The sequence below is a fragment of the Boleophthalmus pectinirostris genome, unplaced genomic scaffold, assembly GCF_026225935.1.
Source record: "Boleophthalmus pectinirostris isolate CB_2022bp ecotype Guang Dong unplaced genomic scaffold, ASM2622593v1 HiC_scaffold_5, whole genome shotgun sequence".
Lineage (NCBI taxonomy): Eukaryota > Metazoa > Chordata > Actinopteri > Gobiiformes > Gobiidae > Boleophthalmus > Boleophthalmus pectinirostris.
In genome coordinates, this window is record NW_026571404.1 from 16,181,224 (window position 1) to 16,200,175 (window position 18,952).

The 18,952-nt window shown below is 39.3% G+C and overlaps 1 protein-coding gene across 1 annotated transcript in view; it reads left to right on the top strand.

Moving 5' to 3' along the window:
- Positions 1 to 18,553, top strand: part of LOC110157006 (signal-induced proliferation-associated 1-like protein 2) — a 141,208-nt gene extending 122,655 nt beyond the window's left edge. Inside the window, exons 17-23 of the mRNA XM_055162828.1 lie at positions 1,734 to 1,863; positions 8,394 to 8,613; positions 11,446 to 11,577; positions 12,025 to 12,045; positions 14,252 to 14,369; positions 15,386 to 15,461; positions 17,093 to 18,553. Coding sequence (XP_055018803.1) covers positions 1,734 to 1,863; positions 8,394 to 8,613; positions 11,446 to 11,577; positions 12,025 to 12,045; positions 14,252 to 14,369; positions 15,386 to 15,461; positions 17,093 to 17,239 — 844 coding nt within the window. The 3' untranslated portion in view covers positions 17,240 to 18,553. The remainder of the gene's footprint in view (positions 1 to 1,733; positions 1,864 to 8,393; positions 8,614 to 11,445; positions 11,578 to 12,024; positions 12,046 to 14,251; positions 14,370 to 15,385; positions 15,462 to 17,092) is intronic.
- The last annotated feature ends 399 nt before the right edge of the window (positions 18,554 to 18,952 follow it).

Consider the following 18,952-nt stretch of genomic DNA (forward strand, 5'->3'; position numbering starts at 1 on the left):
ACAGATGCACAATAGATATGTTTAATGCCATACTTTGGAAATTTTGAGGTAAAGAAAGAGCATCTTCATGTAAACCATAAGAGTAACGCAGTGCACCTTTAACTTGATTTTTAAGGCAAAATATGATATTATATTTTATCTCGGTTGTTCAGTATAACAGGTTTCTGAACACTAGTTTTGGGAAAATCCCTCATAAAGCATCTGGCAATAAAACCTCGGACATTTGCAGCACTTAACGAACTATTTTGGGAATGGTTGCTATGGTGGTGGTAGCTTAAAACAAGGCAAAACTTCGCTCTAGGTCTAGCTTTGGCCTGGCTGTCTTCTTATTGTCTCGCTGTCTAGCTCTAGTCCCTGTGGTCCACTCTCGTGCTGCCAACTGCTCTCAGGCAGAAGTCTCACAGCCACATGACCACTCAAGCTGCTGGGCTGTTTACCGTCCCTTTATCCCTGTATTTCAACGCACAGTCCCACAAAATATTTAAATGTACTGTATTTGTGTACCTCATGGCTAACCCTTTTGTAGGTAGTGTAAGGATTGTACCTTGTCTAACAGCACTTTCCTTGTTGTTGTTTGAACACACCTTTGTCTAACCCACAGGATAAACTTGTCTCGTCTACATGTAATTCCTGTCTAAAACCTTTGTCTGTTTTCTATTGCTAAACCAATATTTAAATTTCAAGATTGTTTTTGACGCCATAATAATATGTATTTTTGTACAGAAATACTGGTAGTTTCTTTAATAATGCAATATGGTCTTGCACTGTTTCAAATAGCAGTGGGTTTCTGTTTCCTGTTTGTAGGTGACATTTTGAAGATCTAATATGTGCAAGCTTTTGTTTTAAATTATTAATTGCTATGACAACGGTGCAAATTTTTCATAACTCTGAAACCCATTGTGTAACCGTGTCCCAATTCGAGGGCGTTTGAAGGCTGCAGCCCTTGAATTGGGACACGGCTATTGATACAGACCATTCTAAAGCAATTCAGGAAAGGTCAAACCCTGATGAAATACATTATGATCTTGTCAGTATGAATACATGTCCAAATTATCTAAATTTGATGTTGTTTTTAGTATTGATTAGTATCTGGGTTGATTTTTTTTTTTATTACCAATGACCCTATATGCTCAAGTGTAGTTAAACGCCCCATATTACGCTATTTTTTTAATCTGTTTTAATGCTATTTCCTCATCAAAAATGTATCTGGAGCTATGTTTTGTTTCATTCACACAGTTTGTTTCATTCCAGTCCCTGCATATTTAGGCTGAGTTCTTCTCTCAAACAGAAAACCCTGGAACAGAGCATTTTGAGCTTTGGAGATATAGACAAGCCAATAACGCAGGATTACTCAAACATGTGTGAATGAAATGAAATAAAACACAGCTCTGAGTATGATTTTGATGAGGTAGCAACATTATAACATGGCTCACAATTTTGTTTAATATGGGACCTTTACTAATAGAATTCAAAAACAAGCCAGTGAAGTGTAAGATGCACCACTGTCTTTTACTATTACTCCATCCCTTCATGACTAGCAATGAGCCGGATGACGTTAGCCTAGTAATAGCTGAGCACCTGAAGCCCCGGCGCGATCCCGACACAGTTGTGTGAATAGCTGGATGCCCCATGACCCTCCCGCTGCGGTTGCTCATAGCATCCCCCTCAGCGTGCAGCACGGGCAGCTCTTTCTGATGCACTGTGCCCTTCTGTGCCCTCTGTCTCATCTGTAGGCAGCTGTATGCTCAAGAAGCCGCCTGCCGTCTACAGGAAGAACGGGAGGGGGGCACGCTGCAGAGACTGTCCAAAGAGGAGTACCTGAAGATGATGATGCCCGACAGCCCTCCAGGAGAGAGCCGAAAGGTGAGGCCGGTCCCTTTGCTGTGTACAATGTGGTGATTGACAAACCAATATAGTTTGTGCATAGTCAGCTGAATGTGCAGATTGGACGTACATGCCATCTACGCAGAGATTTTGTGCTTGATTGAAATGACTTATAGCTCGCAAATGCTTCCTATTGCTTGCAGTTTATGTTGCTATAGGGTTAACAAAATATTCTCATCAACGTGGTTTGATTTTGATAGATTACTTGTAATAATGGTTAGCTCTACTCCCACGGCTTCCAGGTTCGTAAAAAGATTAAAAGGGGGTTTCCGCAGCTCTCTGTTCTGACAATTTTTGGGTTGTAGGGTTACAGTAAAGTTTCAGGCCTTGTTTTGACATTATGGTTAAGGTTATAGGATTATGCATTTACTAACACATATTTTAAATGGGAGAAAACATAGCTGAGAAAAGATAGTAATAGTAGAAAAGCTCTAACATTAGAATACATTCTTACTCTTATTAATGCTGTCAGTTTGTGTTTGGCCTGTATAAATGTGTTAGGAAAAGCATCCAACAAAAAATGCAAAACTAGTGTGTACTCTGAGGCAGATTATTTGCTGTGCTTATGACAAAATATATTATAATATTCATGAGTTGCATCTTCCTGTTTCATAGGTGAAGTGAGGTTGAGCCCATTTGAAATATATGTTTGTTTTGGATTGTTAATTGCGATGGCAAGAGTGCCCATGCATTGAATTAAATATGATTCTTCGAACTTCAAAATTTTCAGAGAATTTTGACCACCAGATTTCATTTAGGCTAGAAGGGGGGGTTGTTGTTTGGCCACCTCATCACATCACCTGCTCCTGAATAAGCCCGGAGTGAATGCACTGTGTATGAGCTCTGCCCTCTGTCTTCACAAAGACCTTTCAGTTCTCATTGACTGGCACATACTGTTTGCTTAATTTAATTTCTAACGGGCCGAGTTTGCTCAGTTGGGATGACATGGATTAGAGCCAGGAAGTGGCAGGAGTGCATCGATGTTTGATGTCCCCGGGTCCTGCACACTCTTTTAATTGCATCTTCAGTTTCTTCTGCTTCCCTCATCCCCCGTATCCATTATCTACCGAGAAAAGACCCCTACAGACTGTTATTTTGGGATGCTGCTTTATTTCAAATACAAATGCAGTTTAAAGATGCAAGCTTAATCACAATCGATGTGTAATTGCAATTTGAATGACTGCGAAGGCTGCAATTATTTAATCCTTTGCAAATAATAAATTATCTTGTCTTATTATCTAAAATACTATCAGTCTGTGTAGTTTAGACTTCTACAAACATGCATAGGATTCTTGTATGAGTTTAGCAGTTCATATTTCAGTCTTCCCTCTTATGTTACTGCTTCTGGACATGCTTAAAATGTGCACTTTGAACAGAATCTGATTATTAAAACTTACCGTAAATCAAAAATCTGTTCGTATTTGCAATGCTTGTCAGAAAAATCACAAATAGATATTAGATAGGCCTTGTTCCTGGCACGGATATTGCCTGTGCCCCTGATTAGTTTTGTGCATCGAACGTACAATTTGTAAAGTGGCGTTCTGACCAAAGAGCAGCAGCCTCACTTCCTGTCTAAATGAAGTCAGGTGTGTGGGTGCTGTGCTCTGATTTCCCTTCGTTTCATCCTGTTTTCTTTCCCACAGAGAATGACTTCCACAAAAGGGGCAGTGTGTGGCATAGTGTGTGGCTTTTGTTGTAATCTCATTCTCCCCTTTCTGATTCAGGAATATTATCATGGGTGGAAAAGCAATCTAGGAGTCGTGATAAAATACATGAAAAGACTTAATCCAAATAGACACATCTGATCCCAAATAACAGTGATTTTCTCTGGTATGTTTTTGTATATTATGAGTAGAGGTAGAGGAGAAATATTATAATGTTCGGAGCTGCATTATTTTGATTGTAATTCTCAAAATTATGTAAGAACAAAAACAAGTCTGGGGTTAGACCGCTTTGTGCTACAGCTAATAATGAAGTGCATTGGCAGTCTGTCCGTGTGAAAGAAGCTGTTCTAAAGCTGTGCATTTCCCAAAAATTCATGCTTTCGAATATTATACATGTGCCAACGGTTTTGTGAGAGCTAGCACCAAACTAGATCCTCCTTTTGTGGTTTGAAAATCGGATAAAGCAGCTTTAAATATATAAATTTCTCATCCAAACAGCACCAGCTACCCTGTCAGAAAGGGCATATTTATTTTTTATCAGTAAATGATATGTCAGGAAAGCAAAATTATTAGATCACAAATCCTGATCAATAAGATAGAAAAAACCTGGAAAGCATATGTGAAACTAAACAGATTGCATCTCGCGTATCAAGGAGAGATACAGGTTAATCCTTGTGCCACTTCCGCTAAGGTCACTGGATGTGGTGCATTGTTGAGCAGGTGCACAGCTTTTCTTTGCCAATCTTGTTGTCCTCTGGGATGTCCCGCCACAGACAGGGTCCCATTGTGTGTATGACGCAGAGGAAAGCAGCTCACAGCTCCCTTGCCCGCTCAACATTCCTCTTTTGAACCTCCGCTGGGAAGGAAAAGGCCTCTGAATAGGTGGCTGTCCAACACATCCTCCCCTGTGGCATTTCAAAAGTCTCCCATATGGCAATTGTTGACTTTATTTAGTCCAGGCAGTGGGGGCATGGAAAATAGGGCAATGCAATGTGGTATACCGCTTCTGCTGTTGCTGATAAGAGCTTTGTTTTATGTGTATGTGTATTATTTGGTATAACATGATTTTAATGTGACCCAAATACACAAATTCTCAGAAGCATTGAAACTGAAAATCGCTACAGTCATGGTTCCTTTTGAAGATTGTGTCTAAACCAGGAACAAACCAGGAATAAACCAGACCAGTACGGTGTATTATGTAACTTTTCTGGTGGAGGCTCTGTCAATTTATTTTTTTTTTCCATTGAGATGTTATTGCTTTGTCTGGAATGTTTTATAGTATGGCATTAAACCAGGAGTCATCAAACTAAGGCCCGAGGGCTGACTCCGGCCCTCAACGCTGCTGTGACCGGCCCCCCAGCCCCCCCACCACTTGAACTGGCCCTATGATACAGTCCTCAAAAGTTGTCATGGCCTATTTTTTTTTTTATTACTTTTTGGCAAATAATAACACATCTGCATCTTGTATTTTGCAGGTTTTTTTTGTTGTTTTTTTTTATAAAAAAATGATATTTGTATGAAGTATTTATATTTAAATAATTAGATGACGTATTTACATATTTTCATCACCTGAATTTTCGTCACCTGAAAAGCTCAAGAGCAAACAGTTACAGTCAACACACGTGCAGAGTTTTGTAGTGCAGTTAAGGACAGCAAGACGGCAAGTGTTAAAGTACAAAAAGAGTGCAGAGTTTTCAAAGAACAGTGGACGACCGATTATTTTTTTTGTTCAGTGTAAGGACCGTGCAGTTTGTCTGATATGTTAAGAAAGTGTGGCTGTTTTCACAGAATATAATCTGCATCCTCAGGGTCAAACAGTTCTGTTATAAAGCCGACCCGACCCCGGCCCTCGTCACAGTCAGGAGCGATAATGTGGCCCCCCGGAGAAAAAGTTTGGTGACTCCTGGTGACCTTTCTATCTTCAGTGAGACCAAATTAGACCAATTTACAGGTCAGATCAGCAACCCCCCTCACAGCCACAATGCAATACATTAATTCTTACTGAGAGCGAGTTCACCTCTCCACTATTCTGACCTGTAACTTGGCTTGACTTGTTTCTCTCTGTAGGTATAGATATGTTAAATGGCATACAAAACAATAACATCTCCATGGAGACAAGCAGGTGGCAGACTCTCCAAAAAAGTTACATAATGCACTTGTAAGGAGCGTATTTTATAATCTTAATTTGTATTTGAGCACATTCTTGCCCTTGTACTTCCTCCACAAAAGAATATTGCCACATTTCTGCATGTTTTATATCCAGTGTCATATCTCATCAAACATCCTCGCTACTTTCTGAAGATGCAATAAAGATATATGGAGCTTCAAGAAAACGCCATCTTTCATTTGCCGTGTCTCGTTTTATAGTGCATTTAAATCTGAGCTATTTCTGCTTTATATGAGCGCTCCTTACGGGGTCTAATCTCGTAAAGCTGGGTGGGAATAACAGACAACTTTGTTAAGTGAAAGCTCCTAAGATGGCTGCCATGTTTATGCTCCTTTGAATTCAACTGTATCACCGCTTTAAAGGCATACTAGACGCGTGTTAAATTGTCACCGTGGGATTTTGTGGAGTGGAAGAGGCTTTGAAATTGAGATGGGTGTGAGCTAGTGGGTATACAGGTCTAGCAGCGGTTACAGCTGGAAAGCCAGAGCCACACATTTTACACATCTGGCAAACTGCAGCACGTATCATTTGCGGCCATTTTTGAAGTCTTAATATTTATGTTGGCAAAATAGGACACTGACGGATTGGGTTGGTATTTGAGTTTTTTTTCATGTTTGAACGGTAGCTCTTCTCCTGCCAGCATTAAGAAACCATGTTATCGCTCGCATTTGGGTACTGTGTAATTAACTCACACATAAAGGGCACAAGGTTATGATTCAGCAATTTTGTTTTACTGTAACTGAGAGCAGCCAAATAACGTCAGCAAAGTCAGGAAATATTTGTTTATTTATAGTACATGTGTTTGGGGCTTGTGTATTGGTACCAGATGTCTTAATTTTCCCATCACAAGTCATTCCTTTTTCCTCTCGGCATTTTGCGTTGGGAATCTTCGCCACGGGAACTCAACTGTCTCCTAGTTTGACTTTACAAGCAATGTTTGTTGGCATATGTGTGACACAGATTTCCACGTAGCTACGAATTTTGTATAGGCATTGTTTTATTGGGATAGCCAGGATGACACTACCTAGTGCCTCCGCTCAATTTCATTCTCTTCAGCGACTAGGTCAAGAATCAGAATACACTAGACGGTTTGCAAGAACTCCAGAAGTTGTAGACCATGCACCAGCCAATCAGGGAAGAGCTGTGAAACCATGACTGGGTCCCTTTTTGTGGTACAGCACAACAGTAAACAAAGCCGTCGAAATGGATGTAGACGAAGCCATATATTCTGTGTTGGCAACGATTCCCGAGATCGAGGATTTAAAGCTGGAACAAAGAGAATGTTTGGTGAATTTTATCAAGGGGAAAGACGTTATTGCCCTTCTTGACTGCTTTGTTTAATGTTGTGCTGTACCACAAAAAGGGACCCAGTCATGGCTTCACAGCTCTTCACTGATTGGCTGGTGCGCGGTCTACAACTTCGGGGGTTCTGGCAAGCCGTCTAGTGTATCCCAATTTCTGACCTAGTCGCTATAACATCTCCCCAACAGAAAAATTTTATAGTGTCCCTTATATAAAAAGTCACTGAATGTAAATTAATTGTGTTTTGTATTTCAGTTGTGAATAGTCTTTTGTATCCCCTGCCAATTCTTCCTATACCAATCTACCAAAACTATACTTTTTTATATCTATGTACCTTCAAAGAAAAATACAGGAACTTCCTTTTGTTTTCTTCTAAAGCCTTGCCTGCACCCTTATCATAGATGTGTTTATACAGTTAGCTGCCCAATAATATTACACAGTGCAGCTTTATCACCAGGGGCAGAGCTCCTTTGTCTCTCACATTAAGCTCAGTGATCACAGTTCAGTGCCCTCTGTCACCACCTGCATACACCTCATCCTCTTCCTCCTCTCCTCCTCTTCCTCTCCTCCTCTTCCTCATCTCCTCGTTTACACTCGTGCAGACACACTCCAGCTGTGTCTGATCCTGCCACATTTTCCTCTGAGCTAACAGTGAAATTGATTCCTGTCATTGTAGGCTGATGTTCACGACTTACCCGCCCAGCTGCCCACTCCAGTAAGCCTCTGGGGCAAAAGGCTAAAGCTATAAGTAACACACAGAACAAATGTTAACAGTGCTACTATAGGCAAGTATTGGCCAAGTGGCTTACAAAAGGGTAGCAGTACATTTGGTGGTATTTGATTTAGTACTGGTTCAGCCTTGTCTTATCATTCATTTATTCATATTTAAATTTGTTTTTGGCTTTGGTTTGTCTAGTCCAGTTTGGCCTTCCCTTTTCCTGATTTTATTCTGCTGTGTTTCACTTCAATATGGTCTCTTTTTTATAAATTTGACACAATATTGTCCTAGATTTGTTTGTAATGCTTCTGGTGACGCCTGCTTGTGTCCATGGCATTTAGCATATGTATATTGCATTTATTCAATTACAGATTGATGCTACAAAAAAAAACAACATATTCTTCCTGTGGGCAGCATCTCCTCTGCACAGATCTGACCTTAACCTGGTGGAGTGCTCAGTTTGTTTCCATGGTAACAGTCAAAACAATATGCTGTAATATCTCAGCTGGTATACCCTCGACTAGAAAAGTTTAAGCCCAGGTTTAACACTTGTTTTGTAACTTTACACCTCTGCAATGCCTTTTTTTTTAGTTCAAGCATCGCCACTGGACATCCTTCTTTATTGTGACAGTCTTGTTTTCTCCCTGTCCTCTCTCAGGTGTCAGCGATGGGCAGCCTGTCCCCCAGACGCTCACTGTACCGGACTCTCTCAGACGAAAGCGTGTGCAGCAACAGGAAGTGTTCCTCGTATGCCAGTTCACACAGCTCCATGTTGGACCAAGCCATGCCCAATGACATCCTCTTCAGCACCACCCCACCGTACCACTGCACCCTACCTCCCAGAATGATCCACAACCAGGGAGCGTCCAATCTGAGAAGTAAGTGCTGGAGAAGAAATGTGAGAGTGTACAGGTGCATCTCAGTGAATCTGAATGATGTTAATAGCAGAAAACTAAATCTGTAATTGAGTTCAAGTAACTGGTTTAGACCTGGTGTTGTAGCTTTAAGTAACATTCCAAAGGTTTATGTAACTTTTCTGCCGTCAACTTGTCTCCGTGTAGAAAGTTTCACTATGTCATTAAACATATCTTGCAATTAATTTACAGATGTTACTGGAAAAAATGTAAAGCATGCATTCTTACTGTGAGCAAGTATGCCTTTTCGAGATTCTCACTTTGTAACTTGGTCCTGCTTGTCGGCATGGAGATTAATGCCTTTCTGTGAAACCTTCTAGACCAGACATGTCAAACTCAGTCCCGGGGACCAAATTTGGCCCACAAAATATTATATTTGTTTATTATATTATATATTATATTTGACCTGCGAGATCATATCAAATATGTATTATAGCTGGCTCACTGGCTACAGATAGGCTATAGAGACATTATTTATTTCAAATTTTGTTATTATTTTATATTATGCTTGTTCTGGATTCAGTGTTTAAGCAAAACTATTATTAAACATTTATTTTAATAAGAAAAGGTTTAACAGTTCAAATCTTGAAAGAAGAGAAAACATGCAGATGTTGTTGAAAATGTATAATAAATGTTTAGGTTGGCCCACGATTTAGTCCCAGTTTTTAATTTTGGCCCTCTGTGAATTTGAGTTTGACACAACTGTTCTAGACTAACTCATCTCTATGGAGACAAGCAGATGGCAGACCCTCTCCGCTTACATAGTGCACAAAGTTTTTTTTTTCTGTAACTCTATATAATCATTGCTAAAACAAGTGCTTCAGTTCAGTTCCTTTATACAATGCACTATCTTTCAAATATTTTACAAAATGCATTTAATTAGACATTACATTTATTTGAATGAATTGAGATTCACCTGTATGACAGATTACAGTGGGTCACCTCAAGGACACCACAAGTCCCCCTAGATGTTCTCTCTCCTCTTGCTTGTTGACAGCATCCTCCACAGCACCAAATTAAATCTACAAACACTTATTTTGCATGTGTCTCTGGGATTATCAGTCCCTCCTCTGTGGCGCCAGATAAGAGCCAGGATTCAGACACTAAGTGGAAGAGCCACTCCAGTCCCTTCGATATCATTAGCCCAACTGGCGCGCTCTTGAACAACACTTCTGGATAGAGTCGGCTAATTGGAGGAGGAGAAGACACAGGGAACTTACCAGGGGCCTGTCAGTGCCTGCGCATTAAGCAGACACCTGTCACTGCAGGCTAGTCTCTCACTGTGAATATGCATAAACAGAGAGATTTCAAAAAGATATTAACTAAAAATATGAATACAATCTTAATATTAATACAGATATAATAGTAAATACATTCAAAATGGTACTTCAAATTCCTAGAAAGTATGGAAATGGCATGAATTCAAGATTTAACTAAAGCTAAACCATAGCTATAAAAAACAACAAATTTTCAAAGTAGGTTATGACTAAAAATATGACAACAGCAAAACTAAACCAGGTCTAACTCAAGACTCAAACAGAGCCAAGTAGGATTATATGTTATGTTAAGTAACATACATAAAAAACAAACTTGAACAAATGAAATGCAGCATTGCACAATATATTCCACCAGCAACAACAAGTGTGTAATGCCGTTCAACTTGATAAACCAGGATTATGCATGTAGGTAAAATCCACTTTAAACCACAATTAAACCACTTTAAACCAGGGATATACCAGAAATAAACCAGGATTAAGCAAGTCTATTCTTATTGTGCCCCACTGATATCTCTGTGCCCTGCCTGGCCTTTTGCTTCTACTGCCAATCTACTATGACATGAACGCAGCTATTTTTCCATCAGAATTGTCACAACCTTTCATGCATAGCGTTTCACTCACCCATGTGTCCCTGCCTGGCTCCTGTCCTCTCCATCCCATCTCAAAGCCATCCTCAGCATCTCCAACTGCTGTCATTAGGATAGAAAATAGCTTTTGGAAAGACTTTTTTTTTCTTTTGCCATCTTCTGCCTGTCATACCTGATGGATTCCTGATTGCTGTAAGGAATTGTGGGGAATTTCTGGTCTCTCTCTCCCTCTTATGATCCAGGGAAGATTGAAAAAGGATGGTCACCTCAAGATATTTTTCTGGCTCTATATCCAAATTCTAGCCTTTGGTGCTTATTGAACTGTCTTTCAAGGTTTGGAGAGAGGTAGAGAGTAGGAAAAGTGTTGTTGATGGGCACTGGAGAGATACTTGTGTGGCCTTGGTCTTTTATTTGATTCAGTTTGAAGTCATAGTTAAAGTTTGGGGTGAAATACAAAGGTTTTATTGGATATTCTTCATATACAAGTAAATGGAAGTCATGGTCAATGGTTGTTTATATGGTTATGGGAACCTGCAAAATTAGGTTACTGATCTGTTTTAGTGCTTTCATTGGTTAGGATTAAATATAAATGGTATATAGGTAAATGCTATTAGGTTGCCTGGTATGTTAAGCAAGTTCCTTCAGCCTTTTAGAGTGTGGTAGACATTTCTGAATTTATATTTCGATTATTGTAAAAGCTGTTTTTGTACCTTTTAATTTTTTAACTAAGTCTTTTATACTGATAGGCTTCTAACCCCCTATTTTTCTAACTTTTAAGAACCCTACTATTGTTATTTAATGTTTTGTTCAAGTCCCCTCCTCTTTGCCCCTCTATCCTTTCCACTCCTTTCCAAAAATGGAAAATTCCAGTCCCCTTTAGCCCCTCTTGTAGACCAGGCACAGACACTTACGGGTGCTGCCTGTCTCTGCAGATGAGTTTTGGTTTTCGGACGGCTCTCTGGCGGACCGCTCCAAGTTCAGCGACCCTGGCCTCATGCCCCTCCCTGACCCCGCCTCTGGTCTGGACTGGTCCCACCTGGTCGATGCGGCCCGGGCCTTCGAAGGTAACCGGTCCGGCTATAGAGCTGCTCGCGCCTTACCTAACCCCCTCCAACGCCACTTTAACTCTCTGCCTATTGCTTGGCGTGTGTGTTTGCCCTTCTAACTCTCCTCATGCTTGAATGCATAGGTTTGTGTGTGTGCCTGCTTCTTCTAAGTGCTGCTGGCTTTAGCGCTGGGACTACTCTGGGGAATCCTTTTGCTTTTTGCGCCTGAAGCTGGGAGCCCCATTGTGATGCCATAGCACAGACATGGAGACTGTTCTGGCACTGTTAGCTCACTAAAACACCTCTTGGGAAGAATTTTTTTAATCCTTTTGGGCCTTTGATAGTTTGGTCATTTCAGCTTTCTGCTTTTGTGGCTCTGTGTAAATAAGCATATGCCTGTTTAGCTATTTATAAGGCAATTGTCTTAGAAGTAGAAATAATTTAGGAATTCCTGTCTTTTTTCAGACAATGCAGTTGTCCCCCGAAGTAAGTCATCTTTTCTGTCACTCATACATTTTTTCACATTAAACAGTCATTGAAAAGCGCACGCCACATCACCGTTAGCATTATCGCTTGTGGTCTTTCTTGCTGCCATTCGCTGTAAGCACATTCTGATCACTCACGTCACCATGCATCACGAAAGCCTTATCATGCCACAAGCTTTTTCACTTGAACTCGACCTGACCCCTGAGACCTACAAGCAGTGAATATTCAGTAAGCATAATTAATGAATACTGCAAATGGGTTAATTCCTTGACGCTCATTTTTCTACTACGGATCATTGCAGCGTGGTTATTTAAGTGTGGTGAAATCAGTGGATGTGCGGAGCTTATCTGGCAACCAAACATGGGTTGTCACGGCAGCAGGACTGGCCCAGAAAGCGCTGTGTAAACTGGAGCGTGGTTGCCAAGCAGAGAGAGGCTCCTGGCTGCTTTTGTGCCTTGTGTGCTTAGGCAGAGGTGGTTAGACCCGCGATAGAAAGAGCTAAAGCATTTTATGGCGTTTATAAGCCCGGTCATGTGACTCCTTGGAGACTGCTTACTACAGTGATGCAAACAGACAGGCTCAGTGGGCTCAAAGCACAAACAAAAACGTCAGTGCTCATGTTTTAAATTTCAACCATAAACTACAAATTTGTATAGCCATGAACAAAATGTATAAGGCTACAGTTAAGCCATTAAACTTAACCTTTAGCAAATGTGACAAATGGCTTTAAAATGCACAACTTTTTTTTGCCAAATACTGAAATGTTTTTCTCCTTCCCTAAAAACAGAAATAAAAATAATGGCCATCTGGTCAACAATGTGCAGTTTCTCTGAAGAGTCAAAGGTCTTTATAAAGTCTCATAACCATATGCCTAAGATTATTTTTAATTTCTTGTTCAGTTAATTGGTGTTCAAGATTTCCTCAACAGTGTGCCATCTGACAGGTATTTTTATTTTAATGATTAGCTGCAAAACTTACTGATAAAGTAACAAATATGTGTGTAGTTTTATATTATAGTTTAATTTGTTTACGTTTCTTGTTAAGTATACAGCAGCCACTATCCAGCAATTATATTTATATTTTAAAATAACATAATCTTCATTTTTCTGATTTGCATTTGTTTGTCCTGTAAACCTGAACAGCAGGTCATGCTAAAATGACAAGCCGCTTTCCTCAAAGTCTTTAATCTTCATGATGCAGAGTATGTGGAAAATATTCATTCATATGTAAATGATGTCTCCTCTCACTTCAGGCCCTATCATCTTTTTGTCTTGGAGTGGATTAGCTTTCATTTGGGACTAAATTAATGGAGGGGTTTCCTTAATCTCTCCCATGCATATGCAGATCCTGGTATCTTAAGTATCAAACCGACGGCGCTTGAGAAGAAGAGTCTTAAACTAACTGAGCAGTCCCCGAGTGAAAGACTCCAACTTTTGGGTTTTCCATGGGGCTTTAAATGGCCTTAAGGGTCTGATATGGTAAAATAAGCGTGACTCATGCCTGCGAGCTCAGTGCGAGGAGGTCCATTACCAGTCAAACAGCTGTCAGTGCAAACTCACAGGGTCTCACCACTGAGCCCTGGGGAACTCCCTTCACTGTCCCCAAAATGCTCCTTTTTCACCATGTTGTCTTTTGTCCCCTTACAAATCTCCAATAAAGACTGATTAAAACGTCAATTCTTTTACACAAAATAAAATTAGAATCAACTGATCATATCACATTTGATACACAATACATATCAGATACAAAATTGGAACCGATGCAGCATACAGATCAAATAGCATAGACTTGGGTATTTACAGTAGAATTAAAATTATACTTGAGTAATGTTATCCTTACTTTCTAATTGTATTACACTTTACAATTTATATTATCGAAATATATTTTTTTCAATGTAGAAAGTATTTTTTGTTTTGCCACAACCCAGTCTTGTCCAAAATACCGGTTATTAAACCTATCCCCAAATCTGATGTGAAATCTCATCAAATTGCAACTATACAAAGGTTAAATGTGAAATGGCGATTGTTTGTGCATTTGTTTTTTCTTCTTCTGGCAAACCTGTAATATTTCAACTGACCATGAATTATTGTTGTATGAATGTGTGCATGCGGTCACCCTTTACTTCTGCTCTGTTAGCCCCAGCCTTTTGCTTTCATGTACTTGTTTGCATCATCCTTAACCTTTTGTCTGATGTTGTTTTGTCCAGATCAGCGCGTGGCGTCTTTCTGCACCATGACGGACATGCAGCGGGCCGAGGCTCTGCAGATCTCCAAAGAGCTGACCAGGAGAGTGGTGGAGGCTGAGGGCGCAGCACTGGACTCGGAGTAAGTTTTATTCACCATTTGCAATATGCTAATACAATGATTTTGTCACATTTTGGTCTTGATTGAAGAACAGCATCTTCAATCCGAAAACTGTTCTGTCTTGATTAAAAAATACTAATTTAATAATAACCAATTGTCTCTGATAGTTCCTCTTAGTATTTTTAATCAAGAAACAAATGTATTACAGAGGTTGAAATTACAGTCTGAAATGTAGACTGGTTTTGATTGCATCTATATATAAAACACTTGTGACCAACTTGACCTACTTGTTTTAATGTATTCATACCTGGTATTTACATATGACCTTCTGGGATTTAGATCATTTTCTTGCTTTATATTTGAAATATCATGGCCTGTGCACTAAAACGGACCATTTACTCTACCTACTCTACAACTCCTCTTACCTCTGTTATAAAGGACAGTTTTGTGTTAATCCTTGTGTAGCTACTAGAGTACAAGAATATATGTATTAAGGCCTCACAGTTTTAATTCCATCGAATATTTTTAATTTCATTGTTCCTTTTTTTTTTTCAAACTAAGGCTTCTCAAGATCTTAACTCAATGTTGTCCCATCCAAGTGTAAACATCTCAATCTCATGAGATCTACTGACGAGCTACTATTTATTGTTCTAGGGTTTCATTATGAGCACTGGTGGAGCAATTGTTTATTTCTTTGTTTTTAATGATTTCCTGTGCACCACATGGGAACAATGGAAACATTTCAGTTTATAAAATGTGCTATAAAGTGTGAATTGGATTGAAGATAACTACACATGTTTGCACAATCCTGTGGCAATTTTATTTTTTTTAATTTATTGTGGCATGAAACCTTATCCCATCCTTAGTATGTAAACTAAATACTGGGAGAATATGTTTTAGTTGGGAGTGTATGCACATTTTGCTAATTAGTAATTGTGAATTATGAATTATGAATTATGCTCTACATACACTTGCCTTGTCTTGCCTAAAACCTTTGTTGCATATTTTAAAATGTTTCTGTTTCTCCTCTTCCTCAGCCCTCCTTCGTCACTCACTGGGAAAGTCAATCAGCTGGAGGTGATCCTGCGGCAGCTCCAGAATGACCTCCGAAAGGTACTGTCACATTTTGAACTTACTGTTTGTTCTTTTAGGGGCTTCTTTCACGTCTGTCTGTCACACTGATGAATAGGCAGTGAGTAACATTAATGCCTGCAGGTCGCCGTGGTACAAACTTGTCTCTCTAATTTAATATCCTGCTTCCTCTGCTCTGTGCCCCGGCCCGACGTTCCCCACCTCTGCTAATGTGTTTAAAACACACAAGAGGAAATGCACTTTAATCGTAGCAGGGAGAAGACTGCTTAATGCCTCCCATTTACACTCAGGCCTGAAGACAGACGGATGTGTTCATAATAGGCTCTCTGTCAGTCTCCGCTCTGTCCTTTTTGCTTCATATCCTGACATTGATTGAGCATTGTGTATGTTAAGTGTTTTATGTGCTAGAACAATTGAGATGTACTGCACTGCACAAAAGTTTTAAAGGGCCCATTGTTTTGTTTTGTTTTGTTTTGTTTTGTCATTGATACACACAAACCCTTTATATTTAGGCTCAGCGCTTCTCTCCAACAGAAAACACTTTGTTCCACCTTGTGATGTCATGTGGTAATACAGGAAGTACTCCACTATGTTTTTAAACTCCATACACCTTCATTAGAGTCATTTGGATAATTTCAGACCTGGAATTGCAAATCTCTCCTGAACTAAAGATAAAAGGCAGCTGTTATCTGAAAACTACCACTACATGACATCACAAGGTGGAACAGAGTATTTTGAGCTTTGGAGATGTAGACAGACAGGACGTAACATTAGAACTTGGCTAAAAGCATCAAGAGTCAATTTTGCAGCACTTTAAACAATACTTGTAGTGGTATTAAATGCACTATGGAAGTAGTACCTGTAGTGTAGTAGTAATAGTATTTGCTGATTCCATAATGGTAGTATAATCAGTACTGAAAATGAAATTACTTGTAGAGAATAGTTAATGACATTTTTAGGAAAGGCAGTTTAATATATTTTGCTCATAAAATTTAACTTTATTTAACTTTATTTGTAGTTTATCAGAAAGTAGAATATCTTTTAACCTTGGCTGATGAAACTACTACTTACCATTGTGAAATCTTGACCAATAATCGACCAATTCATTTTATATAATGGTCTTGTACAGTACTGCAGACCTATTTATTCCAAAGCAATTTCACATGGCTTACTAATAATACTGTATGTCTCTTATTGCATGTATTATTATTATTATTATTGTATTTCAACTGTTCAGTGTGCTTAAATTGCCCTTTAAAGGTGCATTATGTAACTTTTATGGTGGAGAGTCCATCAGATGCTTTTCTCTATGGAGATTTTATTGCTTTGTCTGGAAAGTTTCACAGTATGGTATTAAACCTTTCTGTCTTCACGGAGACCAAACCAGACCAAGTTACAGGTCAGATCTGTGGCGAGGCAACTCCACTCACAGTCAGAATGCCTGTTTTTCAAGATTTTTGAATCATAAAACCACCTGTGATTGAATAAATGCAAAGCTGAGCTGTTTTATGTCATACTGTGGAACATTCCAGGCAGAGCAATGAGATATCCAAAGCAAGTGACGAATCCTCATAATGTACCTTTAATTATAAACACATGAATTTATTGTGTGATCGTTTGACTGATTGTGTATTGTTTTATTTTCTTTTTAGGAGAAAGAGGACAAGGCCATGCTACAAGAGGAAGTCCAACATCTGAGACAGGACAACATGCGCCTGCAGGAAGAGAGCCAGACCGCGGCGGCTCAGCTCAGGAAGTTCACCGAGTGGTTCTTTCACTCCATCGATAAGAAACCATGAACAAAACACCACCACTTTACCACCTATAAACAAATTCAAACACCTGACTAACTACTAGCCCGTTTGGAGACTGTAGCTTAGCCGCCGATTGGTGAAGACTTGAACTGTCTGGATTTATCTTCTTCTTTACCATGGCAACCTTTTCGAAAGCGCTTATAAGGACTTGAAAACGCCCCTGGATCCTTTCCTTGGCATCTCTAGTGGAATGTAAAGCTAATTTAGTCATTTACATATAGAAGAATCTACCTACTTGCTGTTGTCACGTCGGTCTACTGTACTGTACATTCAATTACTGTATCATACTGCGCACACTGTCCCAAGCAAGGAGCAAGAAAGTGGACTAAAAAATGGGAAATTGGACGAATGTATTGGATAAGAAGTAGTGGTACTTACCAAGAGGAGTCTAGAAAAGTACTGTGGATTGAAACATGAATGTAGCTACAACTAAGACCTATTTTTGGATTTTGATGTTTATGGATATTTGGACCATTTTTGTTCCTCCTTATTCCATGTCTCCTCAGTGTTGTGAGCGCAAGGGTCGGTGAAATGTTTTGAATCGTTTTTTCGAAGGTGCTTTCTTTCCCCTTCTCAACACAAGCGTGATTATTTTGTCTGTAGTTTCCATTCACTGTCACGATGTCCTAGCAATAACAAAAGTGGTAGTAACAAAACTGTGGATTTTTGGAAAAGATGATACGCTAGCACAAAGCAGTCGAATGGGATGTGTATTTACTAAACAGAAGAGACTGTGCCTAAAACTCTTGGTTGTAAATGAATTGTTTCTTTGCTTTGGGTCTCTTGTTAAACACATGCCTTGTCTGTGGCTCACTGATATACATTTTGTGGATGAATGGTGTGTGTATGTAATTGTATGGCTGTGAAATGTTGATGTTTTTAGTGTTTTTAGACCATTTTAGAGCAAGCGCCAGTGAACCACAACTACAATGCCAAATGTGTTTATTCGTGTACATATCTGCCACAGAAGTGTCTTGTATTTAACACTATTATTTAAGCTTATTTAACCTAAAAGTTGTTTATTTTATTAAGGGTTATTGTTTCTTTTCTGCACTAAGGAGAGATAAGAGCTCTGTGTATGTTGTAAAGTAAGTGTGTAGCTTGCCAGGGCAAAAAAATACATATATATTTAAATATATAAATGAGGACGATTTCGGAGATTCCAACATTTGGATGCTGCTAGATGACAGTTCGCTGGTTTGTTTTGCTTTGAAAATGTCTCTTTGTAAAACAGTCTCATCCCCAATGGGACGCCTGTTGCTTTGTTTTTGTTTCGGTCGATTTTTGTTTTGTTTTTTAATAAATGTAGTTGTAAAATTAAATGCTTGTCTGAGTGTCATTTGAGACTATGGCGCTGTGGTGTGAAGTGTCTCCTGTAGTTGTAAAACCCACTGAAAGACCTTGGCCTTGGCTGCCAGACGGAGCAACAACATCATAAAAGTCTTAAGGGCACTGGTATTTTTACATGAGTCTGAAAGCCGCCTGTGCTTGGCTGTTTGGTCCATCAGGTGAACACACACACAGCACTACATCACTATAGTTAAGGAGGAAAAAATGAATAAATCTAGACTTTTATTAGTGTTATAGCATTACATTTTATTAAGTATAGCCCACAGTTGATTTAAATGTTGCTTTTCTAATATTATTTATACCTTATTGTCTGGCGATATGGGAAGATATATCATACAAATTCAATGT